Source organism: Arachis stenosperma, chromosome 5 (assembly GCF_014773155.1).
Source record: "Arachis stenosperma cultivar V10309 chromosome 5, arast.V10309.gnm1.PFL2, whole genome shotgun sequence".
NCBI classification, from domain to species: Eukaryota; Viridiplantae; Streptophyta; class Magnoliopsida; order Fabales; family Fabaceae; genus Arachis; species Arachis stenosperma.
In genome coordinates this window covers 117,564,022-117,587,099 of record NC_080381.1, presented here as the reverse complement: position 1 = coordinate 117,587,099, position 23,078 = coordinate 117,564,022, and the positions used below count along the sequence as shown (strand labels likewise).

The window sequence follows — 23,078 nt, the reverse complement described above, 5'->3', positions numbered from 1 at the left end:
CGTTAAACGCCAGAAAAGGGCAAGAACCTGGCGTTAAACGCCAGGAATGGGCACCAGCCCGGCGTTTAACGCCAGAAATGGCACAAAACGTGATTTTGCATGCCATTTGGTGCAGGGATGACTTTTCCTTGACACCTCAGGATCTGTGGACCCCACAGGACCCCCACCTACCCTACCACTCTCTCTCTTCTTCACCAATCACCTCAACACCTCTTCCCCAAAAACCCCTCACCTATCAAATCCCCTCTTTCTCTTCACCACTCACATCCATCCTTCATAAAACCCCACCTACCCCTCCATTCAAATTCAAACCACTTTCCCACCCAAACCCACCCTCAAATGGCCGAACATCCCTCTCCCTCTCTCCTATATAAACCCTCCTTCACTCCTTCATTTTCACACACCTTAAACACCATCTCTCTCCCCGTTTTTCCATAACCATTTATGGCATCCAAGGCCGGAGAAACCTCTAAAAAGAGGAAAGGGAAGGCAAAAGCTTCCACCTCCGAGTCATGGGAGATGGATAGATTCATCTCAAGGGTGCATCAAGACCACTTCTATGAAGTTGTGGCCTTGAAGAAGGTGATCCCCGAGGTCCCCTTTTCACTCAAAAAGGGTGAATATCCGGAGATCCGACATGAAATCCGAAGAAGAGGTTGGGAAGTTCTTACCAACCCCATTCAACAAGTCGGAATCTTGATGGTTCAAGAGTTCTATGCCAATGCATGGATCACCAAGAACCATGATCAAAGTGTGAACCCGAATCCAAAGAATTATCTTACTATGGTTCGGGGGAATTACTTGGATTTTAGTCCGAAAAGTGTAAGGTTGGCATTCAATTTGCCCATGATGCAAGGAGATGAACATCCTTACACTAGAAGGGTCAACTTTGATCAAAGGTTGGACCAAGTCCTCACAGTTATATGTGAAGAGGGCGCACAATGGAAGAGAGATTCAAGAGGCAAGCCGGTTCAATTGAGAAGGCATGACCTCAAACCCGTGGCTAGAGGATGGTTGGAGTTCATTCAACGCTCAATCATTCCCACTAGCAACCGGTCCGAAGTTACTCTAGACCGGGCCATCATGATTCATAGCATCATGATTGGAGAAGAAGTAGAAGTTCATGAGGTTATAGCCCAAGAACTCTATAAGGTGGCGGACAAGTCCTCTACCTTAGCAAGGTTAGCCTTTCCTCATCTCATTTGTCACCTCTGTTATTCAGTGAGAGTTGACATAGAGGGAGACACCCCTATTGATGAGGATAAGCCCATCACTAAGAAAAGGATGGAGCACACAAGAGACCCCACTTATCATGAGATCCCTGAGATGCCTCAAGGGATGCACTTTCCTCCACAAAACTATTGGGAGCAACTGAATACCTCCCTAGGAGAACTAAGTTCCAACATGGGACAACTAAGGGTGGAGCATCAAGAACACTCCATCATCCTCCATGAAATTAGAGAAGATCAAAGAATCATGAGAGAGGAGCAACAAAGACAAGGAAGAGACATTGAGGAGCTCAAGCACTCCATAGGATCTTCAAGAGGAAGAAAGAGCCCCCATCACTAAGGTGGACCCGTTCTTTGATTTCCTTGTTCTTTATTCTTCTGTTTTTCGAATTTTATGCTTATGTTTGTCCATGTTTGTGTCTTGTGATCATTAGTGTCTTAGTGTCTATGCCTTAAAGTTATGAATGTCCTATGAATCCATCACCTTTCTTGAATAAAAACGTGCTTAATTGAGAAAAAAGAAAGAATTGCATGAATTTTGAATTTTATAATAGTTTAATTATTTTGATGTGGTGGCAATACTCTTGTTCTCTGAATGTATGCTTGAACAATGCATATGTATCTTGAATTTGTGGTTCATGAAGGTTGGCTCTTGAAAGAATGATGAAAAAGGAGACATGTTACTGAGGATCTGAAAAATCATTAAAAATGATTCTTGAAGCAAGAAAAAGCAGTGAATACAAAAAAAAAAAAAAAACCGAAAAAAAAGAAGAGAGAAAGAAAAGAAAAAGAAAGAATAAAGTTGTGATCCAAGGCAAAAAGAGTGTGCTTAAGAACCCTGGACACCTCTAATTGGGGACTTTAGCAAAGCTGAGTCACAATCTAAAAAAGGTTCACCCAATTATGTGTCTGTGGCATGTATGTATCTGGTGGTAATACTGGAAGACAAAGTGCTTTGGGCCACGGCCAAGACTCATAAAGTAGCTGTGTTCAAGAATCATCATACTCTACTAGGAGAATCAATAACACTATCTGGATTCTGAGTTCCTAAAGAAGCCAACCATTCTGAATTTCAAAGGATAGAGTGAGATGCCAAAACTGTTCAGAGGCAAAAAGCTAAAAGCCCCGCTCATCTAATTAATACTGATCTTCATAGATGTTTTTGGAATTCATTGCATATTTTCTTCTTTTTATCTTATTTGATTTTCAGTTGCTTGAGGACAAGCAACAATTTAAGTTTGGTGTTGTGATGAGCGGATAATTTATACACTTTTTGGCATTGTTTTTAGTATGTTTTTGGTATGATCTAGTTAGTTTTTAGTATATTTTTATTAGTTTTTAGTTAAAATTCACTTTTCTGGACTTTACTATGAGTTTGTGTGTTTTTCTGTGATTTCAGGTATTTTCTGGCTGAAATTGAGGGACCTGAGCAAAAATTTGATTCAGAGACTAAAAAGGACTGCAGATGCTGTTGGATTCTGACCTCCCTGCACTCGAAGTGGATTTTCTGGAGCTACAGAAGCCCAATTGGCGCGCTCTCAACGGCGTTGGAAAGTAGACATCCTGGGCTTTCCAGCAGTATATGATAGTCCATACTTTGCCCAAGATTTGATGGCCCAAACCGGCGCTCAAAGTCACCCTCAGGAATCCCAGCGTTAAACGCTGGAACTGGCACCCAAATGGGAGTTAAACGCCCAAACTGGCATAAAAGCTGGCGTTTAACTCCAAGAAGAGTCTCTACACGAAATTGCTTCATTGCTCAGCCCAAGCACACACCAAGTGGGCCCGGAAGTGGATTTTTATGTCATTTACTCATCTCTGTACACCCTAGGCTACTAGTTTTCTATATATAGGACCTTTTACTATTGTATTCTAATCTTTTGATCACTTTAGATCTCTAGATCAATCTTTGGACATCTAGTTCTTAGATCATTGGGAGGCTGGCCTCACGGCCATGCCTAGACCTTGTTCTTATGTATTTTCAACGGTGGAGTTTCTACACACCATAGATTAAGGTGTGGAGCTCTGCTGTACCTCGAGTATTAATGCAATTACTATTGTTCTTCCATTCAATTCCGCTTGTTCTTATTCTAAGATATCACTTGTTCTTCAACTTGATGAATGTGATGATCCGTGACACTCATCACCATTCTCACCTATGAACAAGGTGACTGACAACCACTTTTGTTCTACAAGCAACCAAGGCTCTAGTGAATATCTCTTGGATTCCTGATTGCACGATGCATGGTTGATCGCCTGACAACCGAGTGCTCGCCTGACAAACGAGCCAACCATTCCGTGAGATCAGAGTCTTCGTGGTATAGGCAAGAACTGATGGCAGCATTCAAGAGAATCCGGAAGGTCTAACCTTGTCTGTGGTATTCTGAGTAGGATTCAATGACTGAATGACTGTGACGTGCTTCAAACTCCTAGCAGGCGGGGCGTTAGTGACAGACGCAAAAGAATCAATGGATTCTATTCCGGCCTGACCGAGAACCGACAGCTGAATTCCGCTATGCTGTGACAGAGCATATGCAATCGCTTTCACTGAGAGGATGGGAGGTAGCCATTGACAACGGTGAAACCCTACACAAGCTTGCCATGGAAAGGAATAAGAAGGATTGGATGAAGACAGTAGGAAAGCAGAGAGTCGGAAGGGAAGGCATCTTCATGCGCTTATCTGAAGTTCCTACCAATGAATTACATAAGTATCTCTATCTTTATCTTTTATGTTATTTTCGTTCATCACCATATCCATTTGAGTTTGCCTGACTAAGATTTACAAGATGACCATAGCTTGCTTCATACTAACAATCTCCGTGGGATCGACCCTTACTCACGTAAGGTATTACTTGGACGACCCAGTGCACTTGCTGGTTAGTTGTGCGAAGTTGTGTAATGCCATGGAATTGAACTACCAAGTTTTTGGAGTTCATGACCGGGGATTATGAGAGTTGTGAAAAGTATTGTTCACAATTTCGCGCACCACTGCACTAAGGTTCCCTTATATTGGGAGATCATGAGAGAACGGAAGGTGTGGATTGCAAGAATGGTTGCTTGATGGACGGTTAGGGTTGTGCATGAAGGAAGGACAAGGATCATCACTTAATGAGAGTGAATGGTTCGGTCTTCAAGGGTCTCCTTTCTTCAATGTTGCATGGCAACGTTTCCACATGCGTTCCTTCTTGAGACAAGTGTGTAGTTCTCTTCATGAAGTGGTCGAACCTCCCCCATTTAATTGTTCAATCAATCCCCATCAATGCTCCTTTTCTTTTCCCTATAAAGACAAAATAAGAAAGGTGAGAAAAGATATCAAAACGACAACATGAACTTTACGGCTAGAAGTAAAAAAAAGTGAGAAAAGATTAAATTGTTTATTCATGAATTCCAACTAACTAACTAACTATTTGTGGGTCCTTATATGCATATTGATGGCACCTTGGGGTGACACCAAACTTAGTTTAGAGCATTGTGATGAAAAGTTTTGTTCAAAGCTCCCAAGACTAGCATGCATCTTGGTTTGCTTTGAACACCAAACTTGTTCCTCACTATATACTGCACAATAAGGTTTTCACCAAGTGTTTGTCAAGTTTGGGTTGGAATTCATAAATATTGACTTATTCACTATCTTCTGAAAGCATATATAAAAAAATGGGTTGCCTCCTATGAAGTGCTTCTTTAGCGTCACTAGCTTGACGTTTCTCCCTCATTAGGGTGGTTGGTAATGCTTGAAGTCCTCCCCTCTTGCTGTGGACTTGTATCCATTGGTTGTATCAATGATCTCTACATGTTTCAGGGAAAGAACTCTGTTGATTGTGAAGACTTTAGGTAACTGAGATGGTACAGTAGGGAGATTAGGGGGAATGTCTGGGAAGTAAGCTGAGATCACTCTATCCCCTGGAGAAAAATCTTCCGTAGGAATCTTTTTGTTCCTCCACCTCCTTGGTACCTTCTTCCTTGTGTCATTTGATATTGCCTTGCTCTTGATGACTTCTTCCTCTAAGGGAGTTTTGATGTTGTCTTCACATCCCTCTAGAAGTTTAGGTTCCTCCAACTTTTCCTTGAGCTGTGGTGGTTGCTATTTCCCTTGTTTATCAACCAAAGGGGTCTCCAGATAGGTTGGGTGTGCTTCAGTACTTGCTTCCTCCTTCAGCATCTCATTATGATCTTTGCTTGGTTCCTTGTGCTCTTGGTCTGCTTCTTGTGAGAGTTTGAAGACATTAAAGCTGAGCCGTTCATCAAGGATTCTCAATATTAGCTCCCCTTTCTCCACATCTATGAGTGCTCTTGCCGTAGCTAAGAAGGGTCTTCCCAATATGATTGGGTGAGTGTGACTCTCTTCCATGTCCAGGATGACAAAGTCTGTTGGGAGAAAGTATTTCCCAACCTTTAGCAACACATTTTCCACCACTCCTATTGCTTGCTTTTGAGTCTTGTCAGGCAGTTTGATGACCACATCTGTGGGCATTATCTCATTGATCTGTAACCTCTTTACCAAGGATAATGGCAGTAAGTTGATGCTTGTCCCCAAATCACAGAGTGCTCTATCGAACATTGTTTCTCCTATGGCACAGGGGATGTGAAAACTCCCTGGGTCTTTTCTTTTTACAGGCAACTCAGGTTGAATAAGGGCACTACATTCCTTGTTCAACACTATAGTTTGGCCTCCTTTGAGTGAGCTTTTCCTGGGAAGAAGTTCCTTCATATACTTGATGAATGCAGGCATTTGTTGGATGGCCTTGATGAATGGTACGTTCACATGCAGAGATGCAAACAAATCTAGGAACCTTGAGTACATTCTCTTCCCCACAGTACCATTGAGCAGTTGGGGAAATGGTGCATAGAGCTTAAGCAACTCTTGTTGTGAGATTTCTGGTTCTTGGTGATCTCTATCCTCCTCCTCTTTTAAGTTGTCTTCAGGCTATTGGGAGAGTTTGCTTTGCTTGTCTTCATCCTCTTGATCACTTGTAGTGACCATTTTGCAATCTTCCCATCTTACTTTCTTTGCTTCGCCTCTTGGGTTTTTCTCCGTGTCACTTGGGAAGCTATCAGTGGGTTTGGGAAACTTCTCAGCTAAGCATTCCACTTGGAATTCCAACTTCTTGATGGTCTCTCCCTGGTTCTTAATATTGGCTCGCACCTCCTCTTTAAACACCTTGTTTTCTTGAATCTCTTGGCATATTCCTTCAAGTAAGGCTTCAATCTTAGAGAGCTTGTCATCAAATGATGGTGGATTGGGAGTAGAGGTGTTGTTTTGGTTTTGATATGGGTGTGGAGAAGTGTTGTTGTGGGGGTGTTGATATGTCCTCTGTGTGAATTATTGATGAGCTGCATTGTTGTTGGAGTTGTAACGTCTCTGGTCTTGGCTTTGATCTTGCTGATTCCACCACCCAAAGTTTGGGTGGTTCCTCCATCCAGAGTTGTAAGTTTTGGAGTATGGATCATGATTCTGTCTAGGTGAATTCCCAATGTAGTTGGCTTGCTCCCAGTCACCTTCTTCTCCTATGTTTACTCCTTCTTGAGTTGGTGATAAGGTGATGGCTGCTGCAACTTGGTTCTCTTCCACCTTCTTGGTAAGATCTGCTAGCTGCTAGGTGATCATCTTGTTTTGGGCTAACAGTGCATCCATGTGGTTTAGCTCCATTACTCCTCTAGTGTTACTTCTTTTAGAGGCATAGAAGTAGACATTCTCAGCAACTGTTTCGATGACATCTATGGCTTTTTCAATGGTTTTCTTCTTGTTCAAAGAGCCTCCTGATGAATGATCCACAGCCTTCTTTGACTCATAGGAAAGACCTTCATAGAAGATGTGAAGTTGGACCCACTCATTAAACATCTCTGGTGGGCATCTCCTTGTTAGGTCTTTGAACCTTTCCCAAGCTTCATAAAGTGTCTCCCCATCTTGCTGTCTGAACGTCTGCACTTCAGTTCTCAGCCTATTGATCCTTTGAGGGGGGTAAAACCTTGCCAAAAACTTATTCACTACCTCCTCCCAATTTGTCAGGCTTTCTTTTGGGAAGGATTCAAGCCATTTGAATGCCTTGTCCCTGAGTGAAAAAGGGAACAAGAGCATCCTAAAGACATCCTGGTGGACTCTATTGGACTTCACTGTGTCACAAATCCTCAAGAAGGTGGTCAAGTGTTGATTCGGATCTTCTTGAGCACCTCCTCCAAATGAGCAATTATTTTGCACAAGAGTGATGATCTGAGGTTTTAGCTCAAAATTGTTGGCATGTATGGTGGGCTTCTGAATGCTGCTCCCACAGTTGCCTGGGTTTGGATTGATGTAAGAGCTTAACACTCTTCTATCCTCCCTAGCATGATTTGCTCTACCTCCTCCCCCATGGTTGTTAGCCTCTTCTTCATGTTGGTTTTCCATGTTGCCTTCCATGTTTAGCTCAAAGTGTTCCTCCTCCTCTTCAGCACCAATTGCACATTTTTCTCTTGCTTCCCTCCTTAATCTAAGGAGGTTCCTCTCTGGTTCAGAATCGAAGGAAGTTGTAGCCCCGCTTCTTCTCCCTGTCATACAACCAACAAGTACAAGCAAGTAACAATATATGCAGATAGTATTGATGTCAGAATTACTGTTAGTTGTGAGTGATGCAATATATCAAACAGTTAGTGGGTTAGCAGACTGAATGGTAAATAACAAAGAACACGAAAGAGTAGAGGGGGAAGGGAAGAAGTTAACTAAGACAGAAAGTAAATTACTCAAACAGAAAGTTAATTCAACAAAACAAAAATGCTCAATCTAGTGATCTTTCAATCTAATCATTGTTGATGCACAATCAATCCCCGGCAACGGCGCCATAAACTTGATGCAAGTGGAAACTGTCTCTCAACAAATTTCCTTCGGCAAGTGTACCGAATTTATCGTCAAGTAAAAACTCACAATAGAGTGAGGTCGAATCCCACAGGGATTGATTGATCAAGCAACTTTAATTAGAAGAATGTTCTAGTTGAGCGAATTCAGAATTTGGGTTGAGATTTGCAGAAAATGAAATGGCGGGAATGTAAATGACAGAAAAAGTAAATGCTAGAATTAAAGGGCTGAAAGTAAATGACTGAAAATAAATTGCAGAATTGTAAATGGGAATGGGGTGTTTGCTCATAAAAGTAAACGCAGAAATTAAAGAAAATAGGTGATATCAGAATTGGGGAGTTCATTGGGCACAGGAGATGTTGCAATTCTCCGGATCAAGTTCATTTTCATCTCTTCCTCAATCAATGCACTCATTGATCTCCTTGGCAATCTTAATTGATTGAATTACAATTTCTTGCAATTCAATCTCTCAAATCATGATCAATACCCAATTCCTTGGTCAATTGCTCATGAGAAGAGATGAAGTGTGGTCACTGATTATACCACATGCATTTCCCAAATCAAGTATTGAGAGGATTATAGTCACATATCCATCCAAACCCAATTTGGTCCAGCATGAGAAAGCATTTCTAGCTTGATCTCTTCATTCCTCTTTCAAGGCTCAGAAGAGATCCAAATTTGAATAGTTTCTTTTCCAAGATAACTACCCAATGGGATGAAGATCGAAAGCTTTCAAGTAAAATCAAGAGAAAAGATAGAAGAAGAATAAGGAAAACTAGTATTGATCCATCAAATTACAACAGAGCTCCCTAACCCAATGAAAGGGATTTAGTTGTTCATAGCTCTAGAAAATGAAAACAAAGATGGAGAATACATCATGGAACTAGAAGAGCAGAGAAGGTAAAAAATACAGAGAGTAGTGCTATTTTCCAACTTCCAGAACTCCAAAATAATTCAAAGCTACTCCTATATATACTACTCTTCTTAGCTTCTAGTTGGTTCTTCAAGTCTTGGGCCTTTGGATCTTGAGTTTGAAGCAGTTCTCTTCTTTATTTGGGCTTGGTTTTACTTGCAGCGAGAAAGTGTGAAGTGGGCAGAGACTTTAGCTCAAGACGTTAGGGGTGTTAACGTTTTAGTGAAAGTATGAGTTCGAGAACGTTAGTGACACTCAACATTGTCACTAACGTTCCAATGTACCCCTTTGCCTCACATTAGAGCCCACGTTAACTACGTTAACGTGGCTTCTAACGTGGCCTTGCCAACCTTCGAGAACGTTAGTGACACTTAACATTGTCACTAACGTTCTAGTGTACCCCTATGTCTCACGTTAGAGTCCCACGTTAACTAGGTTAACGTGGCTTCTAACGTGGCCTTGCCAACCTTCGAGAACGTTAGTGACACTTGATATTGTCACTAACGTTCCAATGTGCCCCTATGTCTCACGTTAGAGTCCCACGTTAACTAGGTTAACGTGGCTTCTAACGTGGCCATTCTTAGCCATCCCCAACGTTAGTGACAATGTTGAGTGTCGCCAACGTTGGCTCATCTTTCACTCATCAACGTTAGCTTCCACGTTAACTAAGTTAACGTGAAAGTTAACGTGGCTCCTTGGGGGTTTCGTGGGTGCTTCCAACGTTAGTGACAATGTTGGGTGTCACTAACGTTGTCGACCTCCCTTGCCTCTTACGTTAGCTCCCACGTTAACCAAGTTAACGTGGGAGTTAACGTGGTACATTGCACCTTAGGCCAACGTTAGTGACAATGTTGAGTGTCACTAACGTTGGCTTCCTTCCCCCTTTTAACGTTAGAGGCCACGTTAACTAAGTTAATGTGGACTCTAACGTGGCCACTTATGATCATTGGCCAACGTTAGTGATAATGTTAAGTGTCACTAACATTGGCTCAAAGTCCCTTCTTCACGTTAGAGTTCACATTAATTAGTTAACGTGACTCTTAACGTGGGCAATGATGGCTTCGAGAGCGTTATTAGCAATCACTTTTCTCATCAACTTTGCAAGTTACCTCCCATTCCACGTTAGTGGTAACGTTAATTAGATTAACGTGACTGCTAAGTGGTTCTTCCTTGCTTCCTTTGGTCCTGAAATCAAGCAATAGAGTGCATCAAAGTTCTAGTCCAAGTCATGGGTAATACAACATACAATTTGTCACTAAACTCATGCAAAATCCTCATGAAATCATGTAAAATGCACAATGTATGCTTGAATCAAGGTATAAGTGAATATCCACCCAAAACTAGCTTATTTCCTAAGGAAATGCATGAAACTACCCTAAAAATAGTAAAGAAAAGGTCAGTGAAACTGGCCAAGATGCCCTGGCATCAATACCTGCATCCACTATTAGAAAGCTTGGGTTGACTGAAGAAGTCAAACCAACCCGGATATGTCTCCAACTTGCTGATGGCTCCATTAAATATCCATCAGGCATAATTGAGGACATGATTGTCAAGGTTGGGCCATTCGCCTTTCCAACTGACTTTGTAGTGCTGGAAATGGAGGAGCACAAGAGTGTAACTCTCATCCTAGGAAGACCTTTCCTAGCAACTGGACGAACTTTTATTGATGTACAAAAAGGGGAAGTAACCCTGAGAGTCAATGAGGATGAGTTCAAGTTGAATGCTGTCAAAGCTATGTAGCATCCAGACACATCAAATGACTGCATGAGCGCTGACATTATTGACTCTTTGGTGGAAGAGATCAATATGACTGAAAGTTTAGAATCAGAGCTAGAGAACATCTTCAAGGATGTTCAGCCTGATCAGGAGGAACCAGAGGAAATAAAAGAATTTTTGAAAATTCCTCAGGAAGAGGATAAGCCTCCCAAACCTGATCTCAAACCACTACCACCATCCCTGATGTATGCATTTCTGGGAGAGGGTGACACTTTTTCAGTGATCATAAGCTCTGCTTTAAATTCACAGGAAGAGGAAGCACTAATTCAAGTGCTAAGGACACACAAGACAGCTCTTGGATGGTCCATAAGTGATCTTAAGGTCATTAGCCCAGCAAGATGCATGCACAAGATCCTATTGGAGGATAATGCCAAACCAGTGGTTCAACCACAAAGGCGGCTAAATCCAGCCATGAAGGAGGTGGTACAGAAAGAGGTCACTAAATTACTAGAGGCTGGGATTATTTATCCTATTTCTGATAGCCCCTGAATGAGCCCTGTCCAAGTTGTTCCCAAGAAGGGAGGCATGACAATGGTTCATAATGAAAAGAATGAACTGGTTCCTACAAGAACAATTACAGGGTGGCGTATGTGTATTGATTACAGAAGGCTCAATACAGCCACCAGAAAGGATCATTTTCCTTTACCATTCATAGACCAAATGCTAGAAAGACTAGCTAGTCATGATTATTACTGCTTTTTGGATGGCTATTCAGGTTACAACCAAATTACAGTAGATCCTCAGGACCAAGAGAAAACAGCATTCACTTGCCCCTATGGCGTGTTTGCCTACAGAAGAATGCCTTTTGGTCTGTGTAATGCACCTGCAACTTTTCAGAGATGCATTCTATCCATCTTCTCTGATATGGTGGAGAAGTTCCTGGAAGTCTTCATGGATGACTTCTCAGTATATGGAGACTCATTCAGCTCCTGTCTTAACCATCTAGCACTTGTCCTGAAAAGGTGCCAAGAGACTAACCTGGTCTTAAACTGGGAGAAATGTCACTTTATGGTGACTGAAGGAATTGTCCTTGGGCACAAAATTTCAAGCAAGGGAATAGAGGTGGATAAAGCAAAGGTAGAGGTAATTGAAAAATTACCACCACCTGCCAATGTTAAGGCAATCAGAAGCTTTCTGGGGCATGCAGGATTCTACAGAAGGTTTATAAAGGATTTTTCAAAAATTGCAAAACCTCTAAGCTACCTGCTAGCTGCTGACACACCATTTGTGTTTGACACACAGTGTCTGTAAGCGTTTGAGACCCTGAAAGCCAAGCTGGTCACAGCACCAGTCATCTCTGCACCAAACTGGACATTGCCATTCGAACTAATGTGTGATGCCAGTGACCATGCCATTGGTGCAGTGTTGGGACAGAGGCATAACAAGCTTCTGCACGTCATTTATTATGCCAGCCGTGTTCTAAATGACGCACAGAAGAATTACACAACCACAGAAAAAGAGTTACTTGCAGTGGTCTATGCCATTGACAAGTTTAGATCCTATTTAGTAGGATCAAAAGTGATTGTGTACACTGACCATGCTGCTCTTAAGTACTTACTCACAAAGCAGGATTCAAAACCCAGGCTCATAAGATGGGTGTTGCTTCTGCAAGAGTTTGATATAGAAATAAGAGACAGAAAAGGGACAGAGAACCAGGTAGCTGATCACTTGTCCCGGATAGAACCAGTAGCTGGGGCGTCCCTCCCCTCTACTGAGATCTCTGAGACCTTTCCAGATGAGCAACTCTTTGCCATTCAGGAAGAACCATGGTTTGCAGATATTGCAAACTATAAAGCTGTGAGGTTCATACCCCAGGAGTATAGCAGGGTGCAAAGAAAAAAATTAATTTCAGATGCCAAGTACTACCTATGGGATGAGTCATATCTCTTTAAGAGATGTGCAGATGGAATGATCCGCAGATGTGTACCTAGAGAGGAAGCACAAAGGATCCTATGGCATTGCCATGGATCACAGTATGGGGGACATTTCGGAAGTGAGCGAACAGCCACTAAAGTCCTCCAATGCGGCTTCTACTGGCCTACTCTCTATAGGGATGCCCGAGAGTTTGTGCGTAACTGTGACAGTTGCCAAAGAGCTGGTAACCTGCCTCATGGTTATGCCATACCTCAACAAGGGATCTTAGAGATTGAATTGTTTGATGTATGGGGTATTGACTTCATGGGTCCGTTCCCACCATCATACTCAAACACTTATATTCTGGTGGCAGTAGACTATGTATCTAAATGGGTAGAAGCAATTGCCACACCCAATAATGATACTAAGACCGTGCTGAAATTCCTCCAAAAACACATATTCAGCAGATTTGGTGTTCCCAGAGTACTAATCAGTGATGGGGGCACTCATTTCTGCAACAAATAGCTGTATTCTGCTATGGTCCGATATGGAATTAGCCACAAAGTAGCAACTCCATATCATCCACAGACAAATGGGCAAGCTGAAGTCTCTAACAGAGAGCTAAAAAGAATCCTGGAACGAACTGTAATTGCCCGTAGAAAGGATTGGGCAAAGAGCTTGGATGATGCTCTGTGTGCATACAGAACATCATTCAAGACTCCTATAGGAACCTCCCCATACCAACTTGTGTATGGCAAGGCCTGTCATCTGCCCGTGGAACTAAAACATAAAGCCTACTAGGCAACCAGATTCCTAAACCTGGATGCTAAGTTAGCTGGTGAAAAAAGATTACTCCAGCTAAATGAGCTAGATGAATTTAGACTCAATGCCTTTGAAAATGCAAAAATTTATAAGGAAAAGGCAAAGAAGTGGCATGACAAGAAGTTGTCATCCAGAGTCTTTGAGCCAGGACAAAAAGTTTTGCTTTTCAACTCTAGGCTCAGACTATTCCCAGGAAATCTTAAGTCCCGGTGGAGGGGTCCGTATGTGATTACAGGAGTGTCACCATATGGAAATGTGGAGCTTCAGGATATTGATTCTGATAAAAAGTTCATTGTTAATGGACAGAGGATCAAACATTATCTTGAAATCAATTTTGAGCAAGAACGCTCAAAACTGAGGCTTGAATGAATCTCAGTAAAGGTCCAGCTAAAGACAATAAAGAAGCGCTTGCTGGGAGGCAACCCAGTCATTAGCAGGTTATCTGTTTTGTTTAATAAAAGTTTGATACATATTCTCAAGGGTGATCATCAAAATTGAAGGAATTCACAGAGTTACAGAAGGATTCAGTGCAAAAAGCAGAGAAAAAGAGCTTGCTGGCGAAAAAATGCCAGTAAAGGGTACTCTGGGCGTTAAACGCCAGTAAAGGTACCATTTTGGGCGTTAAATGCTAGAATGGGCACCATTATGGGTGTTTAACGCCAGGTGTGCAGCATCCTGGGCGTTTAGCAAAACGTCCAGTGATGAAGGGGTTTCTGGCGTTTAACGCCAGCCAGGGTACCTGGCTGGGCGTTAAACACCCATATTGGCCAGCATTTGGGCGTTAAACGCCAGAATGGATACCATTCTGGGCGTTTAACGCCAGATAGGTGGGGGACAGGGATTTTGCTTTCCACTTCAATTTTTTTCAAACTTTCTTGTTTTGATCCATAATTTTCTGCATAAACACATTTCAAATTTTCATCATTCACCCTCAAATTTCAAAAATTAAAATCATTCTTCAAATCTCTTTCAAATCCTCTCCAAATCTTCTTCAAAAACTCAAATATCTTCTCAAATTCTTTCCATATCTTCTCAAATCTCCTTCAAAATTTTTGAAATCTCTCCCCCTCCCTTATAAATATTCGTTCGGCCATCCCCCTTTCCACACCATTCGAATTTGCTCTCATCCTCTCTCTCCTCTTTCTTTTCTTTTACTTGAGGACAAGCAACCCTCTAAGTTTGGTGTGTTTTTCCGTGATCACTAAGCTAAGGCTCATCAAGATCATGGCTCCCAAAGGAAAACAAACCAATTCAAGAGGCAAGAAAGAGAATGCTCCAAAGGATCCTTGGAGTCAAGAGAGGTTCTTAACCAAAGAACATGCAGACCATTACCACAAAATAATGGGTCTAAAGTCAGTGATCCCGGAAGTTAAATTTGATCTGAAAGAAGATGAATATCCGGAGATCCAAGAGCAAATTCGAAACAGAGGATGGGAAGTTCTAACCAACCCTGAGACAAAGGTTGGAAGAAACATGGTTCAGGAATTCTACTCAAATCTGTGGCTGACAGATAAACAGAGAATGACTGGAACCGCTTTTCATACCTACAGAACCATGGTCAGAGGGAGAATTATTTACTTCCATCTGGACAAAATAAGAGAGGTCTTCAAATTGCCTCAACTACAAGATGATCCTGAATCCTTTAATAGGAGAATGGTGAGAGTAGATAAGGGGTTTGATCAAGTTCTAGAGGACATATGCCTCCCTGGAACCAAGTGGATGACCAATTCAAAAGGTATCCCAAACCAACTCAAGAGGGGAGATCTCAAACCAGTTGCAAGAGGTTGGTTGGACTTCATAGGGCGTTCTATTTTGCCCACTAGTAACCATTCTGAGGTTACTATCAAGAGAGCAGTGATGATTCATTGCATTATGCTGGGAAAAGAAGTGTAGATTCATCATCTGATTGCTTGTGAGATTTACACAATTGCAAACAAGAACTCCACTGAAGCCAAACTGGCTTACCCAAGCTTAATCTCTTTGCTATGTAAAGATGCTGGGGTGAGGATGGGAGTAGATGAATTCATCCCAATTGAACACCCAATCACCAAGAAGTCAATGGAAGGACAAATGCAAGATAACTCTATCAAAAGGAGGGCGCAGAAGTTCCTCCCTGAACTTCCTGAAATTGACTACTGGACCCGCCTAGAAGCATCTGTTGCCAAGCTGCAAGAAGCTATGGAACAAATTAAGGAAGAACAGTAGAATCAAAACTGCATGCTCTGCAAATTACTGAAAGAACAAGAGAAGCAGGGGTGTGAGCTACAGGAGCTGAAGCGCCAGAAGCTCTCCCTTGAAGGGTCAAATACCCCACAAGTTGAGGGAGCATCCACTTCTCAAAATCAAGGTTGTTGAGTCCTAACTCTGTGATAACCTCTATCATTAGGAGTCTATTTAAATTTTTGTTTTCTATTACTATTAGTCTTATCTTATATTTATTTTTTTTAGTCTTGTTCTTAATTCATGATTAATAAAATTTAAGGTTCATGTCTTAAAGCTATGAATGTCCTATGAATCCATCACCTCTCTTAAATGAAAAATGCAGTGAATAAGAAGTACAGGATTTCGAATTCATCTCTGAAACTAGTTGAATTAGTTTGATGTGGTGACAATACTTTTTGTTTTCTGAATAAATGCTTGAACAGTGCATATGTCTTTTGAATTTGTTGATTAAAGAATGTTAAACTTGTTGGCTCTTGAAAGAATGATGGAAAAGGAGAAATGTTATTGAGAATCTGAAAAATTATCAAATTGATTCTTGAAGCAAAAAAAAGAGAGAGAGAGAGAGAGAGAGAGAGAGAGAGAAAATATATTTAATAAAAAGTGATCCAAGGCAAAAAGAGTGTGCTTAAGAATCCTGGACACCTCTAATTGGGGACTCTAGCAAAGCTGAGTCACAATCTGAAAAGGTTCACCCAGTTATGTGTCTGTGGCATGTATGTATCCGGTGGTAATACTGGAAGACAGAGTGCTTTGGGCCACAGCTAAGACTCATAAAGTAGCTATGTTCAAGAACCATCATACTTAACTAAGAGAATCAATAACACTATCTGAATTATGAGTTCCTATAGATGCCAATCATTCTAAACTTCAAAGGATAAAGTGAGATGCCAAAACTGTTCAGAAGCAAAAAGCTACTAGTTCCGCTCATCTAATTGGAGCTAAGTTTCTTTGATATTTTGGAGTCTATAGTATATTCTCTTCTTTTTATTCTATTTGATTTTCAGTTGCTTGGGGACAAGCAACAATTTAAGTTTGGTGTTGTGATGAGCGGATAATTTATACGCTTTTTGGCATTATTTTTAGTATGCTTTTAGTATATTTTAGTTAGTTTTTATTATATTTTTATTAGTTTTTAGTTAAAATTCACTTTTCTGGGCTTTACTATGAGTTTGTGTGTTTTTCTGTGATTTCAGGTATTTTCTGGCTGAAATTGAGGGACCTGAGCAAAAATCTGATTCAGAGGCTGAAAAGGACTACAGATGCTGTTGGATTCTGATCTCCCTGCACTCGAAGTGGATTTTTTGGAGCTACAGAAGCCCAATTGGCGCTCTCTTAACTGCGTTGGAAAGTAGACATCACGGGCTTTCCAGCAATGTATAATAGTCCATACTTTATCCGAGATTTGATGGCCCAAACCGGCGTTCCAAATCAGCTTCAGAATTCCCAGCGTTTAACGCCGGAACTGGCATAAAAATTGGAGTTAAACGCCCAAACTGGCATAAAAGCTGGCGTTTAACTCTAAAAAAAGTCTCTACACATGAAAGCTTCAATGCTCAGCCCAAGCACACACCAAGTGGACCCCGGAAGTGGATTTTTACGTCATTTACTCATTTCTGTATATCCTAGGTTACTAGTTCACTATTAATAGGACCTTTTGACATTGTATCTCTACATCATGACACTTTACACGTTTCTTATTGTATCTTCTACAGCATGAGTCTCTAAACCCCATGGTTGGGGGTGAGGAGCTCTTCTGTGTCTTGATGGATTAATGCAATTACTACTGTTTTTCATTCAATCATGCTTGCTTCTATTCTAAGATATCACTTGTTCCTAAACCTGATGAATGTGATGATCCGTGACACTCATCATCATTCTCACCTATGAACGTGTGCATGACAACCACCTCCGTTCTACCTTAGATTGAGTAGATATCACTTGGATTCCTTAATCAGAATCTTCGTGGTATAAGCTAGAATTGATGGTGGCATTCAAGAGAATCCGGAAGGTCTAAACCTGTCTGTGGTATTCGAGTAGGATTCAAGGATTGAATGACTGTGACGAGCTTCAAACTCCTGAAGGTGGGCGTTAGTGACAGACGCAAAAGAATCACTGGATTCTATTCCGACTGATTGAGAACCGACAGATGAATAGCCGTGCTGTGACAGAGCGCGTTGAACATTTTAACTGAGAGGATGGGAGGTAGCCATTGACAATGGTGAAAACCCTACATACAGCTTGCCATGGAAGGAGCCTTGCGTGCTGAAGAAGAAGACAGTAGGAAAGCAGAGATTCAGAAGATAGAGCATCTCCAAAACCTCAGCCTGTTCTCCATTACTGCAAAACAAGTATTTATTTGTTCTTTTATCATCACAATTAAACCTGAGAATTATTGATATCCTGACTAGAGTTACAAGATAACCATAGCTTGCTTCAAGCCGACAATCTCCGTGGGATCGACCCTACTCACGTAAGGTATTACTTGGACGACCCAGTGCACTTGCTGGTTAGTTGTGCGGAATTGCAAAAGTGTGATTGCAATTTCGTGCACCAGTTAGCTAAGTGACCGGACCAACGTGAGATAGATAAGTGTAAGGTGAAACTTGTAACACGATAGTTCTTTAGGACACGGTTCATGAACGCAGAAGGTGAAGCTTATAAGTATGTGACATCAAAGGGAGTTGTGATAGTGAGCTATGTTAAAACCCTTAAGGTTGACACCATGTAACCCCCTTTCTTTTGAGCTTATTGGTGCACGAAATTGTGATCACTACTTTTCACAACTCAAATAATCCCCGGTAATGAATCCAAAAACTTGGTGCTCAATACCATGGCATAAACACAACTTCGCACAACTAACCAGCAAGTGCACTGGGTCATCCAAGTAATAAACCTTACGCGAGTAAGGGTCGATCCCACGGAGATTGTTGGTATGAAGCAAGCTATGGTCACCTTGTAAATCTCAGTCAGGCAGACTCAAATGGTTATATGAATAAAACATAAAGATAAAGATGGAGATACTTATGCAATTCATTGGTGAGAACTTCAGATAAGCGAATGGAGATGCTTTGTCCCTTCCGTCTCTCTGCTTTCCTACTGTCTTCATCCAATCCTTCTTACTCCTTTCCATGGCAAGCTGTATGTTGGGCATCACCGTTGTCAATGGCTACAGTCCCGTCCTCTCAGTGGAAATGTTCAACGCACCCTGTCACGGCACGGCTATCCAGCTGTCGGTTCTCGATCATGTCGGAATAGAATCCAGTGATTCTTTTGCGTCTATCACTAACGCCCCACAATCGCAAGTTTGAAGCTCGCCACAGTCATTCAATCATTGAATCCTACTCAGAATACCACAGACAAGGTTTAGACCTTCCGGATTCTCTTGAATGCCGCCATCAATTCTAGCTTATACCACGAAGATTCCGGTTAAAGAATCCAAGAGATATCCACCCAATCTAAGGTAGAACGGAGGTGATTGACAGTCACACGTTCATAAGTGAGAATGATGATGAGTGTCACGGATCATCACATTCATCAAGTTGAAGAACAAGTGATATCTTGGAACAAGAACAAGCTGAATTGAATAGAAGAACAATAGTAATTGCATTAATACTCGAGGTACAGCAGAGCTCCACACCTTAATCTATGGTGTGTAGAAACTCCACCGTTGAAAATAAATAAGAACAAGGTCTAGGCATGGCCGTGAGGCTAGCCTCCCAAAGAGGGTTCAATCATAAAAACATGATCAAAAGATGAAAATACAATAGTAAAAGGTCCTACTTATAGGGAACTAGTAGCTTAAGAATTACAAAAATGAGTAAATGACATAAAAATCCACTTCCGGGCCCACTTGGTGTGTGCTTGGGCTGAGCATTGAAGCATTTTCGTGTAGAGACTCTTCTTGGAGTTAAACGCCAGCTTTTGTGCCAGTTTGGGCGTTTAACTCCCATTCTTGTGCCAGTTCCGGCGTTTAACGCCGGGCATTCTTGAGCTGATTTGGAACGCCGGTTTGGGCCATCAAATCTCGGGCAAAGTATGGACTATTATACATTGCTGGAAAGCCCAGGATGTCTACTTTTCAAAGCCGTTGAGAGCGTGCCAATTGAGCTTCTGTAGCTCCTGAAAATCCACTTCGAGTGCAGGGAGGTCAGAATCCAACAGCATCTGCAGTCCTTTTAGTCTCTGAATCAGATTTTTGCTCAGATCCCTCAATTTCAGTCAGAAAATACCTGAAATCACAGAAAAACACACAAACTCATAGTAAAGTCCAGAAAAGTGAATTTTAACTAAAAACTAATAAAAAATATACTAAAAACTAACTAAATCTACTAAAAACATACTAAAAACAATGCCAAAAAGCGTACAAATTATCCGCTCATCACAACACCAAACTTAAATTGTTGCTTGTCCCCAAGCAACTGAAAATCAATTAAGATAAAAAGGAGAGAATATGCAATGAATTCCAAAAACATCTATGAAGATCAGTATTAATTAGATGAGCGGGGCTTTAGCTTTTTGCCTCTGAACAGTTTTGGCATCTCACTTTATCCTTTGAAATTTAGAATGATTGGCTTCTTAGGAACTCAGAATCCAGTTGTTATTGATTCTCCTAGTTAAGTATGATGATTCTTGAACACAGCTACTCTATGAGTCTTGGCCGTGGCCCAAAGCACTCTGTCTTCCAGTATTACCATCGGATACATACATGCCACAGACACATAATTGGGTGAACCTTTCAGATTGTGACTCAGCTTTGCTAGAGTCCACAATTAGAGGTGTCCAGGTTCTTAAGCACACTCTTTTTGCCTTGTATCACAACTTTATTTCTTTCTTTTTTTCTTTTTCTCTTTCTCCCTTTTGTTTCGTTTTTTTTTTTTTTTTGTATTCACTGCTTTTTTCTTGCTTCAAGAATCATTTTTATGATTTTTCAGATCCTCAGTAACATGTCTCCTTTTTCATCATTCTTTCAAGAGCCAACAATTTTAACATTCATGAACAAAAAATTCAAAAGACATATGCACTGTTCAAGCATACATTCAGAAAAAAAGTATTGCCACCACATCAAAATAATTAATCTGTATAAAATCTGAAATTCATCCAATTTCTCTTTTCAATTAAGAACATTTTTTTTAAGAAAGGTGATGGATTCATAGGACATTCATAACTTTAAGGCATAGACACTAAGACACTAATGATCATAAGATACAACATGGATAAACATAAGCATGAAATTCGAAAAACAGGAAAATAAAGAACAAGGAGATTAAAGAACGGGTCCACCTTAGTGATGGCGGCTTGTTCTTCCTCTTGAAGATCTTATGGAGTGCTTGAGCTCCTCAATGTCTCTTCCTTGTCTTTGTTGCTCCTCTCTCATGATTCTTTGATCTTCTCTAATTTCATGGAAGAGGATGGAATGTTCTTGGTGCTCCACCCTTAGTTGTCCCATGTTGGACTCAGTTCTCCTAGGGAGGTGTTGATTTGCTCCCAATAGTTTTGTGGAGGAAATGCATCCCCTGAGGCATCTCAGGGACTTCATGATGAGTGGGGTCTCTTGTTTGCTCCATCCTTTTCTTAGTGATGGGCTTGTCCTCATCAATGAGGATGTCTCCTTCTATGTCAACTCCACTGAATAACAGAGGTGACAAATGAGATGAGGAAAGCTAACCTTGCCAAGGTAGAGGGCTTGTCCGCCACCTTATAGAGTTCTTGGGCTATAACCTCATGAACTTCCACTTCCTCTCCAATCATGATACTATGAATCATGATGGCCCGGTCTATAGTAACTTCGGACCGGTTTGCTGTGGGAATGATTGAGCGTTGGATAAACTCCAACCATCCTCTAGCCACGGGCTTGAGGTCATGCCTTCTCAATTGAACCGGCTTCCCTCTTAATCTCTCTTCCATTGGGCGCCCTCTTCACAGATGTCTATGAGGACTTGGTCCAACCTTTGATCAAAGTTGACCCTTCTAGTGTAAGGGTGTTCATCTCCTTGCATCATGGGCAAGTTGAATGCCAACCTTACATTTTCCGGACTAAAATCTAAGTATTTCCCCAGAACCATTGTAAGCCAATTCTTTGGGTCCGGGTTTACACTTTGATCATGGTTCTTGGTGATCCATGCATTGGCATAGAACTCTTGAACCATTAAGATTCCGACTTGTTGAATGGGGTTGGTAAGAACTTCCCAACCTCTTCTTCTAATCTCATATCAGATTTCCAGATATTCACTCTTTTTGAGTTTGAAAGGGACCTCAGGGATCACTTTCTTCAAGGCCACAACTTCATAGAAGTGGTCTTGATGCACCCTTGAGATGAATCTCTCCATCTCCCATGACTCGGAGGTGAAAGCTTTTGCCTTCCCTTTCCTCTTTCTAGAGGTTTCTCCGGCCTTGGATGCCATAAATGGTTATGGAAAAATAAAAAGTAATGCTTTTACCACACCAAACATAAAAGGTTTGCTCGTCCTCGAGCAAAAGAAGAAAGAAGAGAGTAGAAGAAGAAGAAATATAGGGGATGGAGATGGCTTTGTGGTTCGGCCAAAGGGGGAGAAGTAGTGTTTAGGTTGTGTGAAAATGAGGGGGTGAAGATGGGTTTATATAGGGGTGGAGAGAGGGGTAGGGTTCGGTCATGTAAGGGTGAGTTTGGGAGGGAAAGTGGTTTAAATTTTTGAATGGTGAGGTAGGTGGGGTTTTATGAAGGATGGATGTGAGTGGTGAAGAGAAAGATGGGATTTGATAGGTGAAGGGTTTTTGGGGAAGAGGTGTTGAGGTGATTGGTGAATGGGTAAAGAAGAAGAGAGAGGGTGGTGGGGTAGGTGGGGATCCTGTGGGGTCCACAGATCCTGAGGTGTCAAGAAAAAGTCATCCCTGCACCAAGTGGCAAGCAAAATTGCTCTTTATGCCAATTCTGGCGTTAAACGCCGGGCTGGTGCCCATTTCTGGCGTTTAACGCCAGCTTCTTGCCCTTTCCTGGCGTTTAACGCCAGTCTGGTGCCCCTTTTTGGCGTTAAACGCCCAGAATGGTGCCAGACTGGGCGTTAAACGCCCATTTGCTAGCTTCACTGGCGTTTAAACGCCAGCAAGTTCTCCTCCAGGGTGTGCTATTTTTCTTTCTATTTTTCATTCTGTTTTTGCTTTTTTTTCAATTGATTTTGTGACTTCCCATGATCATCAACCTATAAAAAAAACTTAAAATAACAAAGAAAAATAGATAGATATAATAAAATTGGGTTGCCTCCCAACAAGCGCTTCTTTAATGTCAGTAGCTTGACAGAGGGCTCTCATGGAGCCTCACAGATACTCAGAGCAATGTTGGAACCTCCCAACACCAAACTTAGAGTTTGAATGTGGGGGTTCAACACCAAACTTAGAAGTTGGTTGTGGCCTCCCAACACCAAACTTAGAGTTTGACTGTGGGAGCTCTATTTGACTCTGTTTT

The 23,078-nt window shown here is 41.5% G+C and overlaps 1 protein-coding gene across 1 annotated transcript; it reads right to left on the bottom strand.

The window, feature by feature from the left end:
- Positions 1-5,307: 5,307 nt before the first annotated feature.
- LOC130981207 (uncharacterized) lies at positions 5,308-6,027 on the bottom strand. Its single transcript, XM_057904818.1, has one exon. It carries the CDS (start codon positions 6,025-6,027, stop codon positions 5,308-5,310), a length of 720 nt encoding a protein of 239 aa, XP_057760801.1.
- Positions 6,028-23,078: the final 17,051 nt, after the last annotated feature.